General features: G+C 43.7%; 1 protein-coding gene across 1 annotated transcript; it reads right to left on the bottom strand.

Moving 5' to 3' along the window:
• Nucleotides 1-2,515: 2,515 nt before the first annotated feature.
• On the bottom strand, nt 2,516-18,650 carry LOC147963434 (uncharacterized). The gene is made up of 2 exons (XM_087529397.1): nt 17,540-18,650; nt 2,516-2,923 (listed from the first exon to the last, which is right to left on the bottom strand). Exons 1-2 carry the CDS (start codon nt 18,353-18,355, stop codon nt 2,810-2,812), a joined length of 930 nt encoding a protein of 309 aa, XP_087385523.1. The 5' UTR covers nt 18,356-18,650; the 3' UTR covers nt 2,516-2,809.
• Nucleotides 18,651-18,914: the final 264 nt, after the last annotated feature.

Raw genomic sequence — 18,914 nt, 5'->3', positions numbered from 1 at the left:
GGTATTTATACGACGCAGGAGTTGACATTGGGATCAACATGCACCTCTCTTGATCAGCCGAAGGGTAAGACAGATAGACGGACAGACAGAAGAATGTATTATTGCATCTGACGGAATCATGGCTGCAACTTGCGGTTAGTAAAGGTTTAAACAGCGGTTGTACAACGGAGTCGTGAGAGAAAGATGATGACGAATAACCTCGTCGCTGCGTGCATCTCCTCGCCCTCGGCCCGTGGGATGGGCCAAGGATCAGACCAGAATATGCACAGCTCAGCACGTGGAGCCCACAGGATGCGTGTCCAGAATCGAGTGTCTGAACTGGACAGACAGTGACAGGGTTTCTGAACTTTGCAAGTTACCTGCGGTGCCAGATTCCACGAACAGTTTGAGCATCAGGTTTCTTACCTGCGATGCAACAATCCGTGTGAACTGATGCAACTTGGACAGCGGAAGCTTCAGGTTCCCTCCCAGAGAACCCATGTCGGCCAGTGCAAATCAAAGTGAGAAAACGGGGCACCGCCTACGTACGTACGTACATACTGGATGAAGCAAGTGTATGGTTTACATGCAGCAGGTGCAACTTTTGCCGCGATCCAACGGCTGGCCAGCAGCCGCGATGGCATACGTGTACACACACACACACACACACACACATTATTCCGGTCTTCCTCAAAATAAAAGGACGTGTACATTGCACGCAGTCGATGCTCTGACTTTGCAACACAAACACTTGACAAACTATATCAAGCCTAACACTGACAGCATGTATTCAAATTCAAGGGCACAGGTAAATGACCTCACGCAAGTACGCCTTTTCTTCCATTGAATGTTTCCTGCCTCTTGGCACAGTAATTACTTAATTTACAGTAGATGCATCTGCAATCAGTTAGACTAAGAAGTTGCATATCTTGTGTCATTTCAGATCACTGGTAATAGCTTCCATAAGCTATACATGTGAGACATGGTTTCTTCAAACTCTTTGTTTTCTTTTTCGGTTTTCAACGTTTCTTTTTCCACGGCCTACTCATCAAGATAATGTATAGCATTATTTGCCTGACCATCGATTTTTGTTTATGCAGCTTCTGTTTATTAATTCATACCATGGCTCCAACTAATTACTAAGATATTTGGATCAATGAGATATATATGTTGAGAGACGGAGGATGTCTGTCCCTTTGAACTTAGCAGGGTTGCCGGACTCTTCACATACTCTATGTGATAACCTATTAGTATGCATGATTGAGATTGTTTGTTGTTAAGTGCACTACATGATTGATTATATGAAGCAAATTGACTCTGCTACTATATTTGGCCCATCACAAGGTAGTGGTTGGTGTTGCTAAGTACAAAACCGCCCAAGCAGTTGACTCTGCAAATGTTGCTGCAAAACAGGCACAAGTTAGCTAGCCACCTACACATGCAAGTGTACGGTGGCTGTCCTTTGCAGGTTGCATCATCATAAACTAAGTGTACCCGTTTAAAAATAACTAAGTGCGATACTAATCTTAACATGGATCCATATATACGAACTTGCTTCTTCTTCTTTTGTTTTTGCCCCCGCAGCGACTAAAAACCTAACATATCTACTAGCCGAGTTGAGGCACCAGGGTTCCCCTCCTTGCTGCCGGCCGCCGGAGCTGTAGGTAGAGGGGAGGCCAATCCACGAGCTATTATCCTCCTAAAGTTCCTCTGCCAGTATGGATTAAATGGAGCTCCAGGTAGATTCCTGCAAGGTCCTCGAGGCAGTCAGGTTAGGGTTTCTCGTCGTCCACATGCGACAGTGAGATTTGGTATTAGGTTCTTCGGATCGATTCAAGGGTTTAACGGAGCTAACTACTGCTTTGCACGAAGACTTCCTGACTATCCGACAATGTTAGGCCAACTCTGGCATGGCAACGGCGATAGCGACTCGTGAGCGGCTCGTTCCGGAGGCGGCAATGGTCATAAGGTGGTTCTGAGACCTCAATGTAATTTTTATTATGTTTGGAGGGCTTTGATGAACTCTAATAATAGATCTGGGTCCTATGTCACAAAGAAGGAATTGCTTCTCTTTATGGGAATGATAAAAAATCTGATGTTAGATTTTTAAGCATAACAAATCTGATGCCCAGGATGGAAAATTATGTTGTCGCGATCATGGCAACTCTCTTCAACAAACATGACAAATCCTGCCAAAAAACTAAGCATGGCAGCGATTTTCCATGCTTGCTGAAGGAAATTGTCATCCTTTGTAATATAATTTTCCATCCCGGACGTTAGATTTCACATGCTTAGAAATCTGACGGTAGATTTGTGTTGAAATCCTATTTTTAACCAAGAAAAATTGTGTATTTCAAGTTTTTATAAATAAGATAATAATAATAATCTTACATCCATGTAGATAGTATGATCATTTGGGAGGTATATAAAATGAGAAGGTGAACTAATATGCAACATGTTTTCTCACAATTTTACACACACTATGTATTGCTCTGAAGAGTATGACCTTTTTTTAAAATAAGGGGATTTCCCTCGATTTCATTAACGAAATCATAAATCTTTGATTACAACCAGAACGCACCCGTCACCCACCCGATCCAAACCTGCCAGCGTTTGAAACACCCCAATCCTCCCTCTCACAGGAAGGATAAGCAAATAAAGGAGAAAAGAACAATTCGGGACCCTACTGTTATGACAGCCACACTATCTTACCATCTAACAACCTCAACGCCTCATCCATCCGCAAAGTTCATCAGACAACATCACTACCGCTTTCATCCCCACATTCATCTTCTTGCTTCATCCTCCTTTTCAATCTTCAATTCACCCATCAATCCTTGGAATCCAAGACGCCCAGCTTTGTCGCGCCTGAAAGATAACACTGGCGACTCGTTCCAGCAGTCTTTGCGCCCTGTTGTAGTTCAATTTTTGCGTCCTCCCTCACCTGCAAGTTACTCCAGTCATTAATCCAATGTGTCATCCTAAAAATCACGACACTAGGATCAGCAGGCCAGACATGTTGAAAACAAGCTAGGTTACTGGTTTTCCATATGCTCCAAATTAAAGCAGCTACCCCTATAAAGATCAATGTCTTCTTTTTAGCCCCAAAGCTCCCCAGCCATTCATCCAAAAATGTTTCTATGTCATAAAAGTCACATTGAACTCCTGTAATGTAACTAACTACACTCCACAAGTATCTAGCCAGGGGGCATTGGAAGAAGAGATGATTTATAGACTCATTACTCCCACAGAAAAGGCGCCATTTCTCACGTTTCCCCCCTCTATGAAGTAAAACATCTCTGGTTAGAATACTTTTCTTAGTAACTAACCATATAAACATTTTAATTCTAGGTGGTATTTTGACTTTCCATAGAAATCTTTTTGGGCATTTTTCCCCAACCTGCAGCACAGAATAAAAGGATTTGACACTATATTCTCCTGATCCTTCCGGAATCCAGGAGTGTTTTATCTTCTTCTTTAGTTAAAGTAATCTTTTCACACATCTTTAACAGCTCCTGCCACTGAATTGCCCTATCTCCCACCAAGGCTCTTCTGAATTTTAGTAGGGTAAGATTAGAAGGCAGAACATCATAAACAGTAACATGTTGATCTAGAGAGACATTATAAAGACCAGGGAAGGTATGTGAAAGGCATTTGGTTCCAATCCAGTTATCTTCCCAAAACCTCGTTTTCTCTCCATTGCCTATCTTGAATTTACAGCAAGTTAAAAATAAGCTTTTGCATTTCATCACACCCTACCAAAAGTGTGAATCCCCTTGCTTTTTTTTGAATCTGTCCAAAGGTGCATTTCCCTATGTATTTATTCCATAGAATTCTTTGCTATAAGCCTTTTTCATTAAAAAGTTTCCATAACCATTTTGATAATAAGGCAATGTTCATAATTTCCAGGTCTAAAATCCCTAGGCCTCCCAGGTTTTTAGGTCTATACACTTTTTCCCACACAACTAGGTGATATTTATGTTTATCCTCTTCCTTGCTACACAAAAAACTTGCCATGGGTCTATCCATTTTCTTTTTCACTCCCTTTGGCATCTCATAAAAGGAGAGCATGAATAGAATTAAGCTGGTCAGGGAAGAGTTAATCAATGTGGTTTTGCCCGCAATATTTAAAAACCTGCCCAACCAGCTCCCCATTCTCGTCTCCATTTTTGAAACAGATGGAGTCCAATCACGTCCTTTCAACCTTTTCTCATCTAGAGGTATTCCTAAATATTTAAAGGGGATATTACCTTTTTTACAAGTCAATATCTCTTCAAACTGTTTAGCCCTATCATCATCCATCCCAACACAAATCACTTCACTTTTATGGAAATTAATTTTCAGCCCCGACATAATCTCAAACAGATTCAGAATTCTTTTCACATTTTTTGCTTGATCCAAATCATCTTGAAATAGTATGATAGGGTCATCCGCGTATTGCAGAATAGACACGCAATCTTCCTTGTGATTTTTAGCAAGTCCACTAATCAGTTCCTTCTCCACAGCTCGGTCAAATAGGATTGCTAAGATATCTACTACAATGTCAAAGAGTAAAGGAGACATCGAATCCCCTTGCCTCAGCCCTTGATGAGTTTTGAAAAAGGGGTCGATTTCACCATTAACTTTAACAACAACTTTCCCCTCAGTAACTGTTTTCATTACCCAATTTATCATTTTGTATGGAAATTTCTTCATCTTAAGGACCTAAAGAAGAAGAAAAGGCCATTTGACTTTGTCAAATGCCTTTTCAAAATCGAGCTTAAAAAGAACCCCCGTTTTTTTATTTTTGTGCATAGAATTCAAAGTTTTATGTAACACCAGCACACCTTCTAGTATATATCTTCCTTTGATAAAAGTGGTTTGAGATGCTCTAATCACCCCTGATATAACAACTATAAGTCTGTTTACCAGGATTTTAGTGAAGATCTTAAAAATCACATTTAACAAACATATAGGTCTATATTTCTGTATTCTATCTGCATCACTCCCTTTCGGGATAAGGGGAATAACCCCATAATTTAGTTTGTCTAAGTATAAATTATGATCATAAAATTCCTCAAGCAATGCAAACAGATAATCTTTCATCAAATCCCAATATGTTGGTAAAATTCAATATTAAAACCATCCGGGCCAGCAACCTTGTTCTTTTCCATTTCAAAAATTGCCTTTTTCAGTTCCTCCATTGTAAATCTTTTACTGAGAAATTCCTGCTCCCCCTCAGTGAGTGTTTCCATCCCACTAGGGTCTATTTCAAGAGTATTATTCTTAGGTTCACAAAAGAGTTACTTATAGAAATTAGTAATATAGTCTTTCAAATTGTTCTGTCCCTCAATCACTCCTTCATCTTGGTCTAGCTTAATAATCCTATTTTTCCTTAATCTCCCATTCGCTTTAACATGATAATATCCGGTGTTTAAATCTCTCTCAAGCAATCCAGTATCATGGGATCTTTGTAACCATTTGATTTCCTCTTCCTTCAAAACTACTTTCAAATTATCTTGGCAGATTTTTTTGATGCCCCTGTCCATGCCACTCAGAATCTCATTTTCTTCTAGTTTACCTAGTCTATCAATTTCCTCAAGCGGCATCTTTTTCTGCCTTCTCATTTTTTTGCTTCGAAGTTAATATTCCAACCTTCAGCACTTTCCTCATTTCCCTCAACTTATTATGTACTTTATCTAGGACAGAATTACCAGGGTAATTCTTCCTCCGTACTATTTCAACCACCTTATCTAGATCTGCTCTCTAAAACCAACATTTTTCAAATCTGAAGACGTGAGGTTTCGCAGGTATTTCTCCAGTTTTGATTATCAATGGGGTATGATCTGATAGCTCTCTAGCTAGGGTCTCAATGTGAACTAGAGGAAATTTGTCTTCCCAGGCAGGTGAAATTAGGACTCTATCTAACAACGCATAAGTGGGGTCCTCATGGTTGTTAGACCAAGTATATTTCCTGCCTACCAAAGGCAACTCCATCATCTCACCAAAAGTAATAATGGAATTAAAAAGAAGACTCCACTTATTATATCCTCCAGTTTTATTTTTGTCACTACTTTTCCTAGTAAGGTTAAAATCTCCTGCAACCAGTAAGGGTTTGTTGGATTTCTTAAAAATATGAACCAATTCAACAAGGAATTTCGGTTTGCCCAAAGGCTGAGCATCCCCATACACCACCTCCAAGTTCCAAGTAAAACCATCACTTACATTATGCACTTTAATTCTGACAGAGTATTCACCAAATTACACCTCTTCTTTAACTAGAGTGGTCTTATTAATCCCTACCAGAATCCCACCTGACCTACCCCTAGAAGATAAATATTCCCAATCAAAATCTTCTTGAGCACACATGGTTGACAATTCCAATGAGCTAAATTCATTTTTCATTGTTTCCTGAATGCCCACAAAATCAAGATTGTGTTTGTCAATTTGATCTTTAATATGATCTTTCTTTTTTTATCTCCAATGCCTCTACAATTCCAAATCAGGCCTCTCATCTCTAATCAAATTCAAAACAGAAACTAGAGCGCAAGAAAGAAAATGCAAGGGAAAAAATCACTGATTTTTCCTTTTTTTGCTTCCTCCTCAACACAGTTTTAACAGGGGTCTTCACTGCAACAGCCTCAAAAGAAGCATTGTTTGTTCTCAGACCCCCTCTAATCCCCCCGGGTACTTCTCGCATTAACATGTCTACTTGTTCATCATCATCATCTTTATTAAGTGATAACAAGTCCTGAAGTATGTTGTTAACATCATCAGGTTCTAGTACAAGTTCTTCTTCCTGTGTATCTGTTTTTTCTTTGGAACTTGCTATATAAATCCCTCTTCTAGCTTGCTCTAATGAATGAATAAGTTTCAGGTTATAGTCCACCATGTCTAAAGTAACCCCCAAATCTATTCCAATTAGGTTAGCCACATCAATTAACTCAACATTCTCAAGAAAATAAACATTAGTTTTTTCAGACATACCTTAAGATAGTGCTAAATTTTTGGCCCTGGCCAAAGTCATAGATCTATCTAGTATAGGAATACCACCTATGTTCTTCGAAGCAATCCTCCCACTGTATCCTGGAAACCCTTGAGTTTGTTCGGCACCATTTGCATTTTCAATCACCATATCTTCCGGAACCTCTATCCCAAGTTTTGTGCCAATGCTAACTGAGTGAGATGGTTCCTCATCATGGTTATCTCCAGCCACTTTTTCTGGAATCTCCTTCTCATCTCCTTTCCCCTCCTCTCCGTTGACTGATGTAGATCCAATTTCCTCGGTATCCACTTTATTTTTGTCATTATCTTGCTTTTTGTTATATGCCAGCTTGTCAGCAGCTTCTTATTCTTTGATGACAGCATCTCTATCCTCCAAGGCCATTATCGTTCTGGTGCTGGCACAAACAGTCAGAGTCTCTTTTCCCCAGTCTTTGCTTTCTTTGCATCCCTGCTTTCACCCTCTTCATGTTGGAGATCCATCCATTCTTCATATCCCTGGGAAAGCTCATCTTCATCTCTGGCCCACCCCTCATCTACCACCTCCTCGACTTCAAAGAAAATTATGTAAACCATGAGGTTAGGAGTTGTCAGTTTAGTGTTGGAAATATGCCCTAGAGGCAATAATAAATTAGTTATTATTATATTTCCTTGTTCATGATAATCGTTTATTATCCATGCTATAATTGTATTGATAGGAAACTCAGATACATGTGTGGATACATAGACAACACCATGTCCCTAGTAAGCCTCTAGTTGACTAGCTCGTTGATCAATAGATGGTCACGGTTTCCTGACCATGGACATTGGATGTCGTTGATAACGGGATCACATCATTAGGAGAATGATGTGATGGACAAGACCCAATCCTAAGCCTAGCACAAGATCATATAGTTCGTATGCTAAAGCTTTTCTAATGTCAAGTATCATTTCCTTAGACCATGAGATTGTGCAACTCCCGGATACCGTAGGAATGCTTTGGGTGTATCAAACGTCACAACGTAACTGGGTGACTATAAAGGTGCACTACAGGTATCTCCGAAAGTGTCTGTTGGGTTGGCACGAATGGAGACTGGGATTTGTCACTCCGTGTAAGCGGAGAGGTATCTCTGGGCCCACTCGGTAGGACATCATCATAATGTGCACAATGTGATCAAGGAGTTGATCACGGGATGATGTGTTACGGAACGAGTAAAGAGACTTGCCGGTAACGAGATTGAACAAGGTATCGGTATACCGACGATCGAATCTCGGGCAAGTACAATACCGCTAGACAAAGGGAATTGTATACGGGATTGATTAAGTCCTTGACATCGTGGTTCATCCGATGAGATCATCGTGGAACATGTGGGAGCCAACATGGGTATCCAGATCCAGCTGTTGGTTATTGACCGGAGATCGTCTTGGTCATGTCTGCATGTCTCCCGAACCCGTAGGGTCTACACACTTAAGGTTCGATGACGCTAGGGTTATAAAGGAAGTTTGTATGTGGTTACCGAATGTTGTTCGGAGTCCCGGATGAGATCCCGGACGTCACGAGGAGTTCCGGAATGGTCCGGAGGTAAAGATTTATATATGGGAAGTCCTGTTTTGGTTACCGGAAGAGTTTCGGGGTTTATCGGTAATGTACCGGGACCACCGGGAGGGTCCCGGGGGTCCACCAAGTGGGGCCACCAACCCCGGAGGCTTGCATGGGCCAAGAGTGGTGAGGGACCAGCCCCTTAGTGGGCTGGTGCGCCTCCCACAAGGTCCCATGGCGCCTAAGAGGTGGGAAAGGGGCAAACCGTAAAGGGGATGGGCCTTAGGGCCCATCTAGCTGCGCCTCCCTCCCCTCTCCCGTCTTGGCCGCCACCCCCTTTGCCATCTAGGGCTGCCGCCCCCCCTAGGGGTGGGAACCCTAGAGGGGGCGCAGCCCCTCCCCTTCCCCTATATATATGAGGCCTAGGGGGCTGCCCAACACACACGTGATTCGATCTCTCGTTGGTGCAGCCCTGCATCTCTTCTTCCTCCTCTTCTGTGGTGCTTGGCGAAGCCCTGCAGGATAGCCACGCTCCTCCATCACCACCGCGCCGTTGTGCTGCTGCTGGATGGAGTCTTCCTCAACCTCTCCCTCTCTCCTTGCTGGATCAAGGCTTGGGAGACGTCACCGGGCTGTACGTGTGTTGAACGTGGAGGTGCCGTCCGTTCGGCACTTGGTCATCGGTGATTTGAATCACGACGAGTACGACTCCATCAACCCCGTTCACTTGAACGCTTCCGCTTAGCGATCTACAAGGGTATGTAGATGCACTCTCCTTCCCCTCGTTGCTGGTCTCTCCATAGATAGATCTTGGTGACACGTAGGAAAATTTTGAATTTATGCTACGTTCCCCAACAGTGGCATCATGAGCTAGGTCTATGCGTAGTTTCTATGCACGAGTAGAACACAAAGTAGTTGTGGGCGTTGATTTTGTTCAATATGCTTGCCGTTACTAGTCTTATCTTGATTCGGCGGCATCGTGGGATGAAGCGGCCCGGACCAACCTTACACGTACTCTTACGTGAGACCGGTTCCACCGATAAACATGCACTAGTTGCATAAGGTGGCTAGCGGGTGTCTGTCTCTCCTACTTTAGTCGGATCGGATTCGATGAACAGGGTCCTTATGAAGGGTAAATAGCAATTGGCATATCACGTTGTGGTCTTTGCGTAGGTAAGAAACGTTCTTGCTAGAAACCCATAGCAGCCACGTAAAACATGCAAACAACAATTAGAGGATGTCTAACTTGTTTTTGCAGGGTATGCTATGTGATGTGATATGGCCCAAAAGGATGTGATGAATGATATATGTGATGTATGAGATTGATCATGTTCTTGTAATAGGAATCACGACTTGCATGTCGATGAGTATGACAACCGGCAGGAGCCATAGGAGTTGTCTTAATTTATTCATGACCTGCGTGTCAACATAAACGTCATGTAATTACTTTACTTTATTGCTAACCGTTAGCTGTAGTAGTAGAAGTAATAGATGACGTGACAACTTCATGGAGACACGATGATGGAGATCATGATGATGGAGATCATGGTGTCATGCCGGTGACGATGATGATCATGGAGCCCCGAAGATGGAGATCAAAAGGAGCAATATGATATTGGCCATATCATGTCACTATTTGATTGCATGTGATGTTTATCATGTTTATACATCTTATTTGCTTAGAACGACGGTAGTAATTAAGATGATCCCTTACAACAATTTCAAGAAGTGTTCTCCCCTAACTGTGCACTGTTGCGACAGTTCGTGTTTCGAAGCATCACGTGATGATCGGGTGTCTATCTGAGTGGGAGTTCATAAGATGAACTTAATTATCCTGAACATAGTCAAAAGGATTTTGCAAATTATGTCGTAGCTCGCGTTTCAGTTCTACTGTTTAGATATGTTCCTAGAGAAAATTTAGTTGAAAGTTGATAGTAGCAATTATGCGGACTAGGTCCGTAAACCAAGGATTGTCCTCATTGCTTCATAGAAGGCTTATGTCCTTAATGCACCGCTCGGTGTGCTGAACCTCGAACGTTGTCTGTGGATGTTGCGAACATCTGACATACACGTTTTGATAACTACGTGATAGTTCAGTTAAATGGTTTAGAGTTGAGGCACCAAAGACGTTTTTGAAACATCACGAAACATATGAGATGTTTTGAGGGCTGAAATTGGGATTTCAGGCTCGTGCCCACGTCAAGAGGTATAAGACCTCCGACGATTTTCTTAACCTTCAAACTAAGGAGAAAAGCTCAATTGTTGAGCTTGTGCTCGGATTGTCTGAGTACAACAATCATTTGAATCAAGTGGGAGTTGATCTTCCAGATAAGATAGTGATGTTTCTCCGAAGTCATTACCACCAAGCTGCTAGAGCTTCGTGATGAACTATAATATATCGGGGACATGTATGATAATCCTTGAGATATTCGCGATGTTTGACACCGCGAAAGTAGAAATCAAGAAGAAGCATCAATTGTTGATGGTTAGTGAAACCACTAGTTTCAAGAAGGGCAAGGGCAAGAAGGGATACTTCATGACACGGCAATTCAGCTGCTGCTCTAGTGAAGAAACCCAAGGTTAAACCCAAACCCGAGACTAAGTGCTTCTGTAATAAGGGGAACAGCCACTGGAGCAGAATTACCCTAGATACTTGGTAGATTAGAAGGCTGGCAAGGTCGATAGAAGTATATTGGATATACATTGTGTTGATGTGTACTTTACTAGTACTCCTAGTAGCACCAGGGTATTAGATACCGGTTCGGTTGCTAAGTGTTAGTAACTCGAAATAAAAGCTACGGAGACTAGCTAAAGGTGAGCTGATGATATGTGTTGGAAGTGTTTCCAATGTTGATATAATCAAATATCGTACGCTCCTTCTACCATCGAGATTGGTGTTTGTGTTGAGCATAGACATGATTGGATTATGTCTATCACAATACGGTTATTCATTTAAGGAGAATAATGGTTACTCTGTTTATTTGAATAATACCTTCAATGGTCTTACACCTAAAATGAATGGTTCATTGAATCTCGATCGTAGTGATACACATGTACATGCCAAAAGATAGTAATGATAGTACCACCTACTTGTGGCACCGCCACGTAAGTCATATCGGTATAAAACGCATGAAGAAGCTCCATGTTGATGGATCTTTGGGCTCACTCGTTTTTGAAAAGTTTGAGACATGCGAACCATGTCTATTGGTGTGTATGCATGAAACTCCATGCAAATGGACCGTTTGGACTCACTTGATTTTGAATCACTTGAGACATGCAAATCATACCACATGGGCAAGATGACTGAAAGCCTCGGTTTCAGTAAAATGGAACTAGAAAGCAAATTGTTGGAAGTAATACATTTTGATGTGTGCAGTCCAATGAGTGCTGAGGCGTGTAGTGGATATCGTTATGTTCTTACTTCACAGATGATTAGAGTAGATGTTGAGTATATTTACTTGATGAATCACGAGTCTGAATTATTGAAAGGTTCAAGTAATTTCAGTGAAGTTGAAAGATCGTCGTGACAAGAGGATAAAATGTCTATGATATGATCATAGAGATGAATATCTGAATTACGAGTTTGGCACAGAATTAAGACATTGTGGAAATTGTTTCACTGCTGATACAGCCTGGAACACCATAGTGTGATGGTGTGTCCGAACATCATAACTGCACCCTATTGGATATGATGCATACCATGATGTCTCTTATCAAATTACCACAATAGTTTATGGGTTAGGCATTAGAGACAACCACATTCACTTTAAATAGGGCACCACGTAATTCCGATGAGATGACACCGTATGAACTATGGTTTAGGGAAACCTAAGCTGTCATTTCTTAAAAGTTTGGGGCTGCGACGCTTATGTGAAAAAGTTTCAGGCTGATAAGCTCAAACCCAAAGCGGATAAATGCATCTTCATAGGACACCCAAAACAGTTGGGTATACCTCCTGTCTCAGATCTGAAAGCAATAGGGATTGTTTCTAGAATCGGGTCCTTTCTCGAGGAAAAGTTTCTCTCGAAAGAATTGAGTGGGAGGATGGTGGAGACTTGATGAGGTTATTGAACCGTCACTACAACTAGTGTATAGCAGGGCACAAAGAGTTGTTCCTGTGGCACCTACACCAATTGAAGTGGAAGCTTATGATATTGATCATGAAACTTCAGATCAAGTCACTACCAAACCTCGTGGGATGACAAAGATGCATACTACTTCAGAGTGGTACGTAATCCTGTCTTGGAAGTCATGTTGCTAGACAACAATGAACCTACGAGCTATGGAGAAGCGATGGTGGGCCTGGATTCCGATAAATGGGTTGAGGCCATATAATCCGAGAGAGGATCCATGTATGAAAACAAAGTGTAGACTTTGGAAGAACTACTTGATGGTCGTAAGGCTGTTGAGTGCAGATGGATTTTAAAAGGAAGACGGACAATGATGGTAAATGTCACCATTAAGAAAGCTCGACTTGTCGTTAAGATGGTTTCCGACAAGTTCAAGGAGTTGACTATGATGAGACTTTCTCACTCGTAGCGATGCTAAGAGTCTGTTGGAATTATATTAGCGATTACTGCATTATTTATGAAATCTTGCAGATAGGATGTTAAAACATTGTTTCCTCGACGATTTTCTTGAGGAAAGGTTGTATGTGATACAACCGAAAGGTTTTGTCAATCCTGAAAAGATGCTAATAAGGATGCAAAGCTCCAGCAATCCTTCTGAGGACTGGAGTGAGCATCTCGGAGTTGGAATGTACACTTTGATGAGATGATCAAAGATTTTGGGTTTATACAAAGTTTATGAGAAACTTGTATTTCCAAAGAAGTGAGTGGGAGCACTATAGAATTTCTGATGAGTATATGTTATGGATCAGAAATGATGTAGAATTTCTGGAAAGCATATAGGGTTATTTGGAAAGTGTTTTTCAATGGAAAGCCTGGATTAAGCTACTTGAGCATTGAGCATCAAGATCTATAAGGATAGATCAAAACGCTTAATGGTACTTTCAAATGAGCACATACCTTGACATGATCTTGAAGTTGTTCAAGATGGATCAGTCAAAGAAGGAGTTCTTGTCTGAGTTGTAAGGTATGAAGTTAAGACTTAAAGCTCGACCACGGCAGAATAGAGAGAAAGGACGAAGGTCGTCCCCTATGCTTAAGACATAGGCTCTACAGTATGCTATGCTGTGTACCGCACCTGAAGTGTGCCTTGCCATGAGTCAGTCAAGGGGTACAAGAGTGATCCAAGAATGGATCACAAGACAGCGGTCAAAGTTATCCTTAGTAACTAGTGGACTAAGGAATTTTCTCGATTGTGGAGGTGGTAAAAGAGTTCGTCGTAAAGGGTTACGCCGATGCAAACTTTGACACTAATCCAGATTATTCTGAGTAGTAAACTGGATTCGTATAGTAGAACAGTTATTTGGAATAGCTCCAAATAGAACGTGGTAGCTGCATCTAGGAGATGACATAGAGATTTGCGAAGTACATACGGATCTGAATGTTACAGACCCGTTGACTAAAACCTCTCTCACAAGCAACATGATCAAACCCAGAACTATTTGGGTGTTAGTCACATGACGATGTGACCTGTGAGTGTTAATCACCTGGCGATGTGAACTAGATTATTGACTCTAGTGCAAGTGGGAGACTGTTGGAAATATGCCCTAGAGGCAATAATAAATTAGTTATTATTATATTTCCTTGTTCATGATAATCGTTTATTATCCATGCTATAATTGTATTGATAGGAAACTCAGATACATGTGTGGATACATAGACAACACCATGTCCCTAGTAAGCCTCTAGTTGACTAGCTCGTTGATCAATAGATGGTCACAGTTTCCTGACCATGGACATTGGATGTCGTTGATAACGGGATCACATCATTAGGAGAATGATGTGATGGACAAGACCCAATCCTAAGCCTAGCACAAGATCATATAGTTCGTATGCTAAAGCTTTTCTAATGTCAAGTATCATTTCCTTAGACCATGAGATTGTGCAACTCCCGGATACCGTAGGAATGCTTTGGGTGTATCAAACGTCACAACGTAACTGGGTGACTATAAAGGTGCACTACAGGTATCTCCGAAAGTGTCTGTTGGGTTGGCACGAATCGAGACTGGGATTTGTCACTCCGTGTAAGCGGAGAGGTATCTCTGGGCCCACTCGGTAGGACATCATCATAATGTGCACAATGTGATCAAGGAGTTGATCACGGGATGATGTGTTACGGAACGAGTAAAGAGACTTGCCGGTAACGAGATTGAACAAGGTATCGGTATACCGACGATCGAATCTCGGGCAAGTACAATACCGCTAGACAAAGGGAATTGTATACGGGATTGATTAAGTCCTTGACATCGTGGTTCATCCGATGAGATCATCGTGGAACATGTGGGAGCCAACATGGGTATCCAGATCCCGCTGTTGGTTATTGACCGGAGATCGTCTTGGTCATGTCTGCATGTCTCCCGAACCCGTAGGGTCTACACACTTAAGGTTCGATGACGCTAGGGTTATAAAGGAAGTTTGTATGTGGTTACCGAATGTTCTTCGGAGTCCCGGATGAGATCCCGGACGTCACGAGGAGTTCCGGAATGGTCCGGAGGTAAAGATTTATATATGGGAAGTCCTGTTTTGGTTACCGGAAGAGTCTCGGGGTTTATCGGTAATGTACCGGGACCACCGGGAGGGTCCCGGGGGTCCACCAAGTGGGGCCACCAACCCCGGAGGCTTGCATGGGCCAAGAGTGGTGAGGGACCAGCCCCTTAGTGGGCTGGTGCGCCTCCCACAAGGTCCCATGGCGCCTAAGAGGTGGGAAAGGGGCAAACCCTAAAGGGGATGGGCCTTAGGGCCCATCTAGCTGCGCCTCCCTCCCCTCTCCCCTCTTGGCCGCCACCCCCTTTGCCATCTAGGGCTGCCGCCCCCCCTAGGGGTGGGAACCGTAGAGGGGGCGCAGCCCCTCCCCTTCCCCTATATATATGAGGCCTAGGGGGCTGCCCAACACACACGTGATTCGATCTCTCGTTGGTGCAGCCCTGCATCTCTTCTTCCTCCTCTTCTGTAGTGCTTGGCGAAGCCCTGCAGGATAGCCACGCTCCTCCATCACCACCACGCCGTTGTGCTGCTGCTGGATGGAGTCTTCCTCAACCTCTCCCTCTCTCCTTGCTGGATCAAGGCTTGGGAGACGTCACCGGGCTGTACGTGTGTTGAACGCGGAGGTGTCGTCCGTTCGGCACTTGGTCATCGGTGATTTGAATCACGACGAGTACGACTCCATCAACCCCGTTCACTTGAACGCTTCCGCTTAGCGATCTACAAGGGTATGTAGATGCACTCTCCTTCCCCTCGTTGCTGGTCTCTCCATAGATAGATCTTGGTGACACGTAGGAAAATTTTGAATTTATGCTACGTTCCCCAACATTTAGTCCATCTGGGAATTTTTGTGTGATCAACCACAACAATCTTCAGCCTGACTAGACCACTCTTATTCAGGAAATCCATGTCAACAGCTTGTGTATACCCAATCATGGAACCAACCTCACACAATCCATGATAATTTTTCATGGTTTTAGGCACTCCTTTAGCTCTGACCCACACCACTGACAGTTTGCCAACAGCCATAGCATCATCATTCCAGATTTTCACATTAATCAAAATGTTACCACCCTTCAAAGGAACCCAGTCATATATGGCAGCTTCATTAATCCTTGCAGCAGATGGGAAATTCACCAAAAACACTCCATCAGATACTTTTTTGCTTTCCAATCCCATCTCCAAGGATAAGTTTTTGCCAGACTTCTAATAAGATCATCTGAGTCAATATCTATATCATATCCTTCCCTGAGCCTAACCAAAGCCATAGCATCATTTTTGCTACCGCCAGCCAAGTCTTTTGCATTCTCAGCCACAAAAATGCCCAGCCCTTCTCCTCCAAAACCTACCAGCGCTGCCGCCGGCTTTTTCTGATGTAGCCAAGCGCAGAATTCAGCAACATGAGTGTCTTTTGTATAGATGGAACAGTTGACTGTTGCCTCACAACCTTTGAAACTGTGACCTTTCTCTCCACATTTATGGCAGATAATTTTTTCAGTTGCCAGTAGCTTGCTTTCAGGAATTCCAACTGATCCCCAAGTTCCAGTTAGAATTGCCCCAACAGAATTGGCTTTGGAAGTCTGGGCTTCATTACCTACCCCTCCCCCACTGCTCGTCGCAACACTGGTTTTCTGTTGGTATTTGCTAACAGCGGGGGGCAAGTTGATCTGAGCTAGCGGTCTATGCTAGAATTGACGTGTGTCACTACTACCCCCTTCGTGGTTCCAGTTCCCATATCCATCTCTACCAAAGTGATTCTGGAATTGGTTACCTGAGAAGTTCCTGAAGGGGGGTCGAGGTCGAGCTTGATATCCCTGATCGTGCTTGTCGAATTGAGGCTCTCTCCCATAGCCAGCAGTCGGCTTCCAGTTACTTCCTCTCTCTACATCTCTTCCACCTCCACCCTTTCCTTGAGCAAAGCGATCAACCATCCTCGACGTTTGGGGGCAACAGGTTCCTACGGTGGCGATGGGGGGTGTACACCACGGGTGGGAAACCCTAGAATGTAGGAAGAGATCGGTTTCAACCCCCAGGGCCAACCCCCGTGCTATATAACCTGCCTCTTCTGTGGGCCTTAATATTTTCCAACTTTTTGGCCTACTTTTCTCCCACTCATCCCAAATACTTTTTCCTGACTTATCTTGCCTCCTTTTGGCCCGGTCCGGTTTAACGTGCGGATGGAGATAAACATATCTCCCCTGAATTCAAAATCCTCTCCTGTTTCCCCCACTTGGCGTGCTGGAGATCGTGTTGAGAGAGGAGCTTCAATCAGCGATCGTGCTGAGAACCACCCCTATTTCCACCCATGTCACATATGCATCCAATTGGGTTCAACACCAATCCCCATATCTACCTTCCTACCATAAACAATTTTATACCATCTCCCATCTTGTATCAGGCCACATCTAGCAGATGGCATTCTAAAAGGCATGTGACTAGGAATATCACTTACTTGTTTAGTTGCCGATTTTCCTCCCCCTTCATCTTTGCTACTGATTTTCTTATTCAGATTCTTATCTCTTCTCTTCCCATTCTTCTTCACATGCTTAGCACAAGCAAATGTGTCTGTAATTGTCGCCAGATAAGGGTTGTGTTGCTCTGTGTCCTCATTTAGAATGTCATCATCATCACCCAATTGATCCAGGGCCCAAAATCTTCCTCCAGGCCTCGATTCCTCCATATCATTTCCATGTACAGTCACACAATCTGACGTTGAACCACCAGGATCAAACATAACCTGCCTGCTCTTTAGCGTACCTCCAAGTTCAGAAACTTCAGGTGTCCCCAACCCAGATCCCTTCAGAACTCCGGCAACAGGTATGGATCGATCGACTCCAAAGAAGGAGATGGTGGCATCTGCCAGCGAAGATGGGCTCAAACACGGTTGGTCTCCGGCGGCGAGGACGAGAGCTGCAGTGGTGCACCCGACGGCATCACTCCCAGCAAGCATTCCCACCGCAGCGCCCTCTGGGGTTCCTCTGATTTCGCCTCCGCCCTCGCCCACAGAACAAACGTAGCCGGCGGGGAGTGCGGGAAGGCGGGCATCCTTGCTCTTTCTTCCGATGTGGCCTCGTCGTAGATCACCCTCGCCAAAATCCTCTGCTCCAGATCTGCTCTTCTCTGACAACTCTCTGCATATCTCATCGCCACAGGTCTCACGCTCGGATCTATCGCCGCCGACACCGCCTGATCTGCCGCCTTCCACTCCTGTACGTGCCGGATCCACACCGCGGTGGCGTCGCGGATCCTGGTCGCCCGCTCCACCCATCCCCGAGCCCCGGTCGCCATGAGTATCCCTTGCGGAACCGGTGAGATCAGCCTCACCATCTCCGGGAAGGATTCGAGGATGTGGAGGGGCAGTCGAGGAGGGGAAGGGGGTGCGGCCCCGGTCGCCGCTCGCGGATCTCGCCGGCGCGGATGGGATGCGACCGCGGTCGCCGCTCGTGGATCTCGCCGGCGCGGAGGCATGCCGCGCGGTTGAGGTGGCTAGATCTATGGAGGTGTCGGTAATGGAGAGCGAGAGGCGTGGAGTCACCGTGGTCACGAGCGAGAGGCGAGCGAGAGTCCCTTCACAAGGGATAGTCAATATCTTCTATATACGAAAAAAAAAAGGAAAATTAGCACTGAAGAGTATGACCTAAAGTCCGAGTTCCATTAATTGGCATCAAGGATGAGCTAGTGTTCTTATTTTAGAAAAAGTTTAATACAAGGAAACTGACCTTCAGCGCATATAGTTCACCACAAATTTTGAGTTTGTTTCCAAAAAACCACAGCTTCTGGCTTAATTATCAACGTTGAGCCCTAGTCTTCCTCTCGGGCCCTACTAA

Source organism: Triticum urartu, chromosome 6A (genome assembly GCF_056163025.1).
Source record: "Triticum urartu cultivar PI428250 chromosome 6A, HENAU_Tu73, whole genome shotgun sequence".
Taxonomy (NCBI): domain Eukaryota; kingdom Viridiplantae; phylum Streptophyta; class Magnoliopsida; order Poales; family Poaceae; genus Triticum; species Triticum urartu.
Note: the sequence above shows the minus strand (reverse complement) of the source record. Positions and strands in the feature narration are given on the sequence as shown.

What these genes read in the sequence shown, in the direction of transcription:
- LOC147963434 (XM_087529397.1), bottom strand. Translation starts at nt 18,355, where the DNA reads ATGGGTGGAGCGGGCGACCAGGATCCGCGACGCCACCGCGGTGTGGAT. An exon ending in GAAAATCGGCAACTAAACAA is followed by an intron (nt 2,924 to 17,539) that starts GTAAGTGATATT and finishes AGTAACTTGCAG; the next exon opens with GTGAGGGAGGACGCAAAAAT.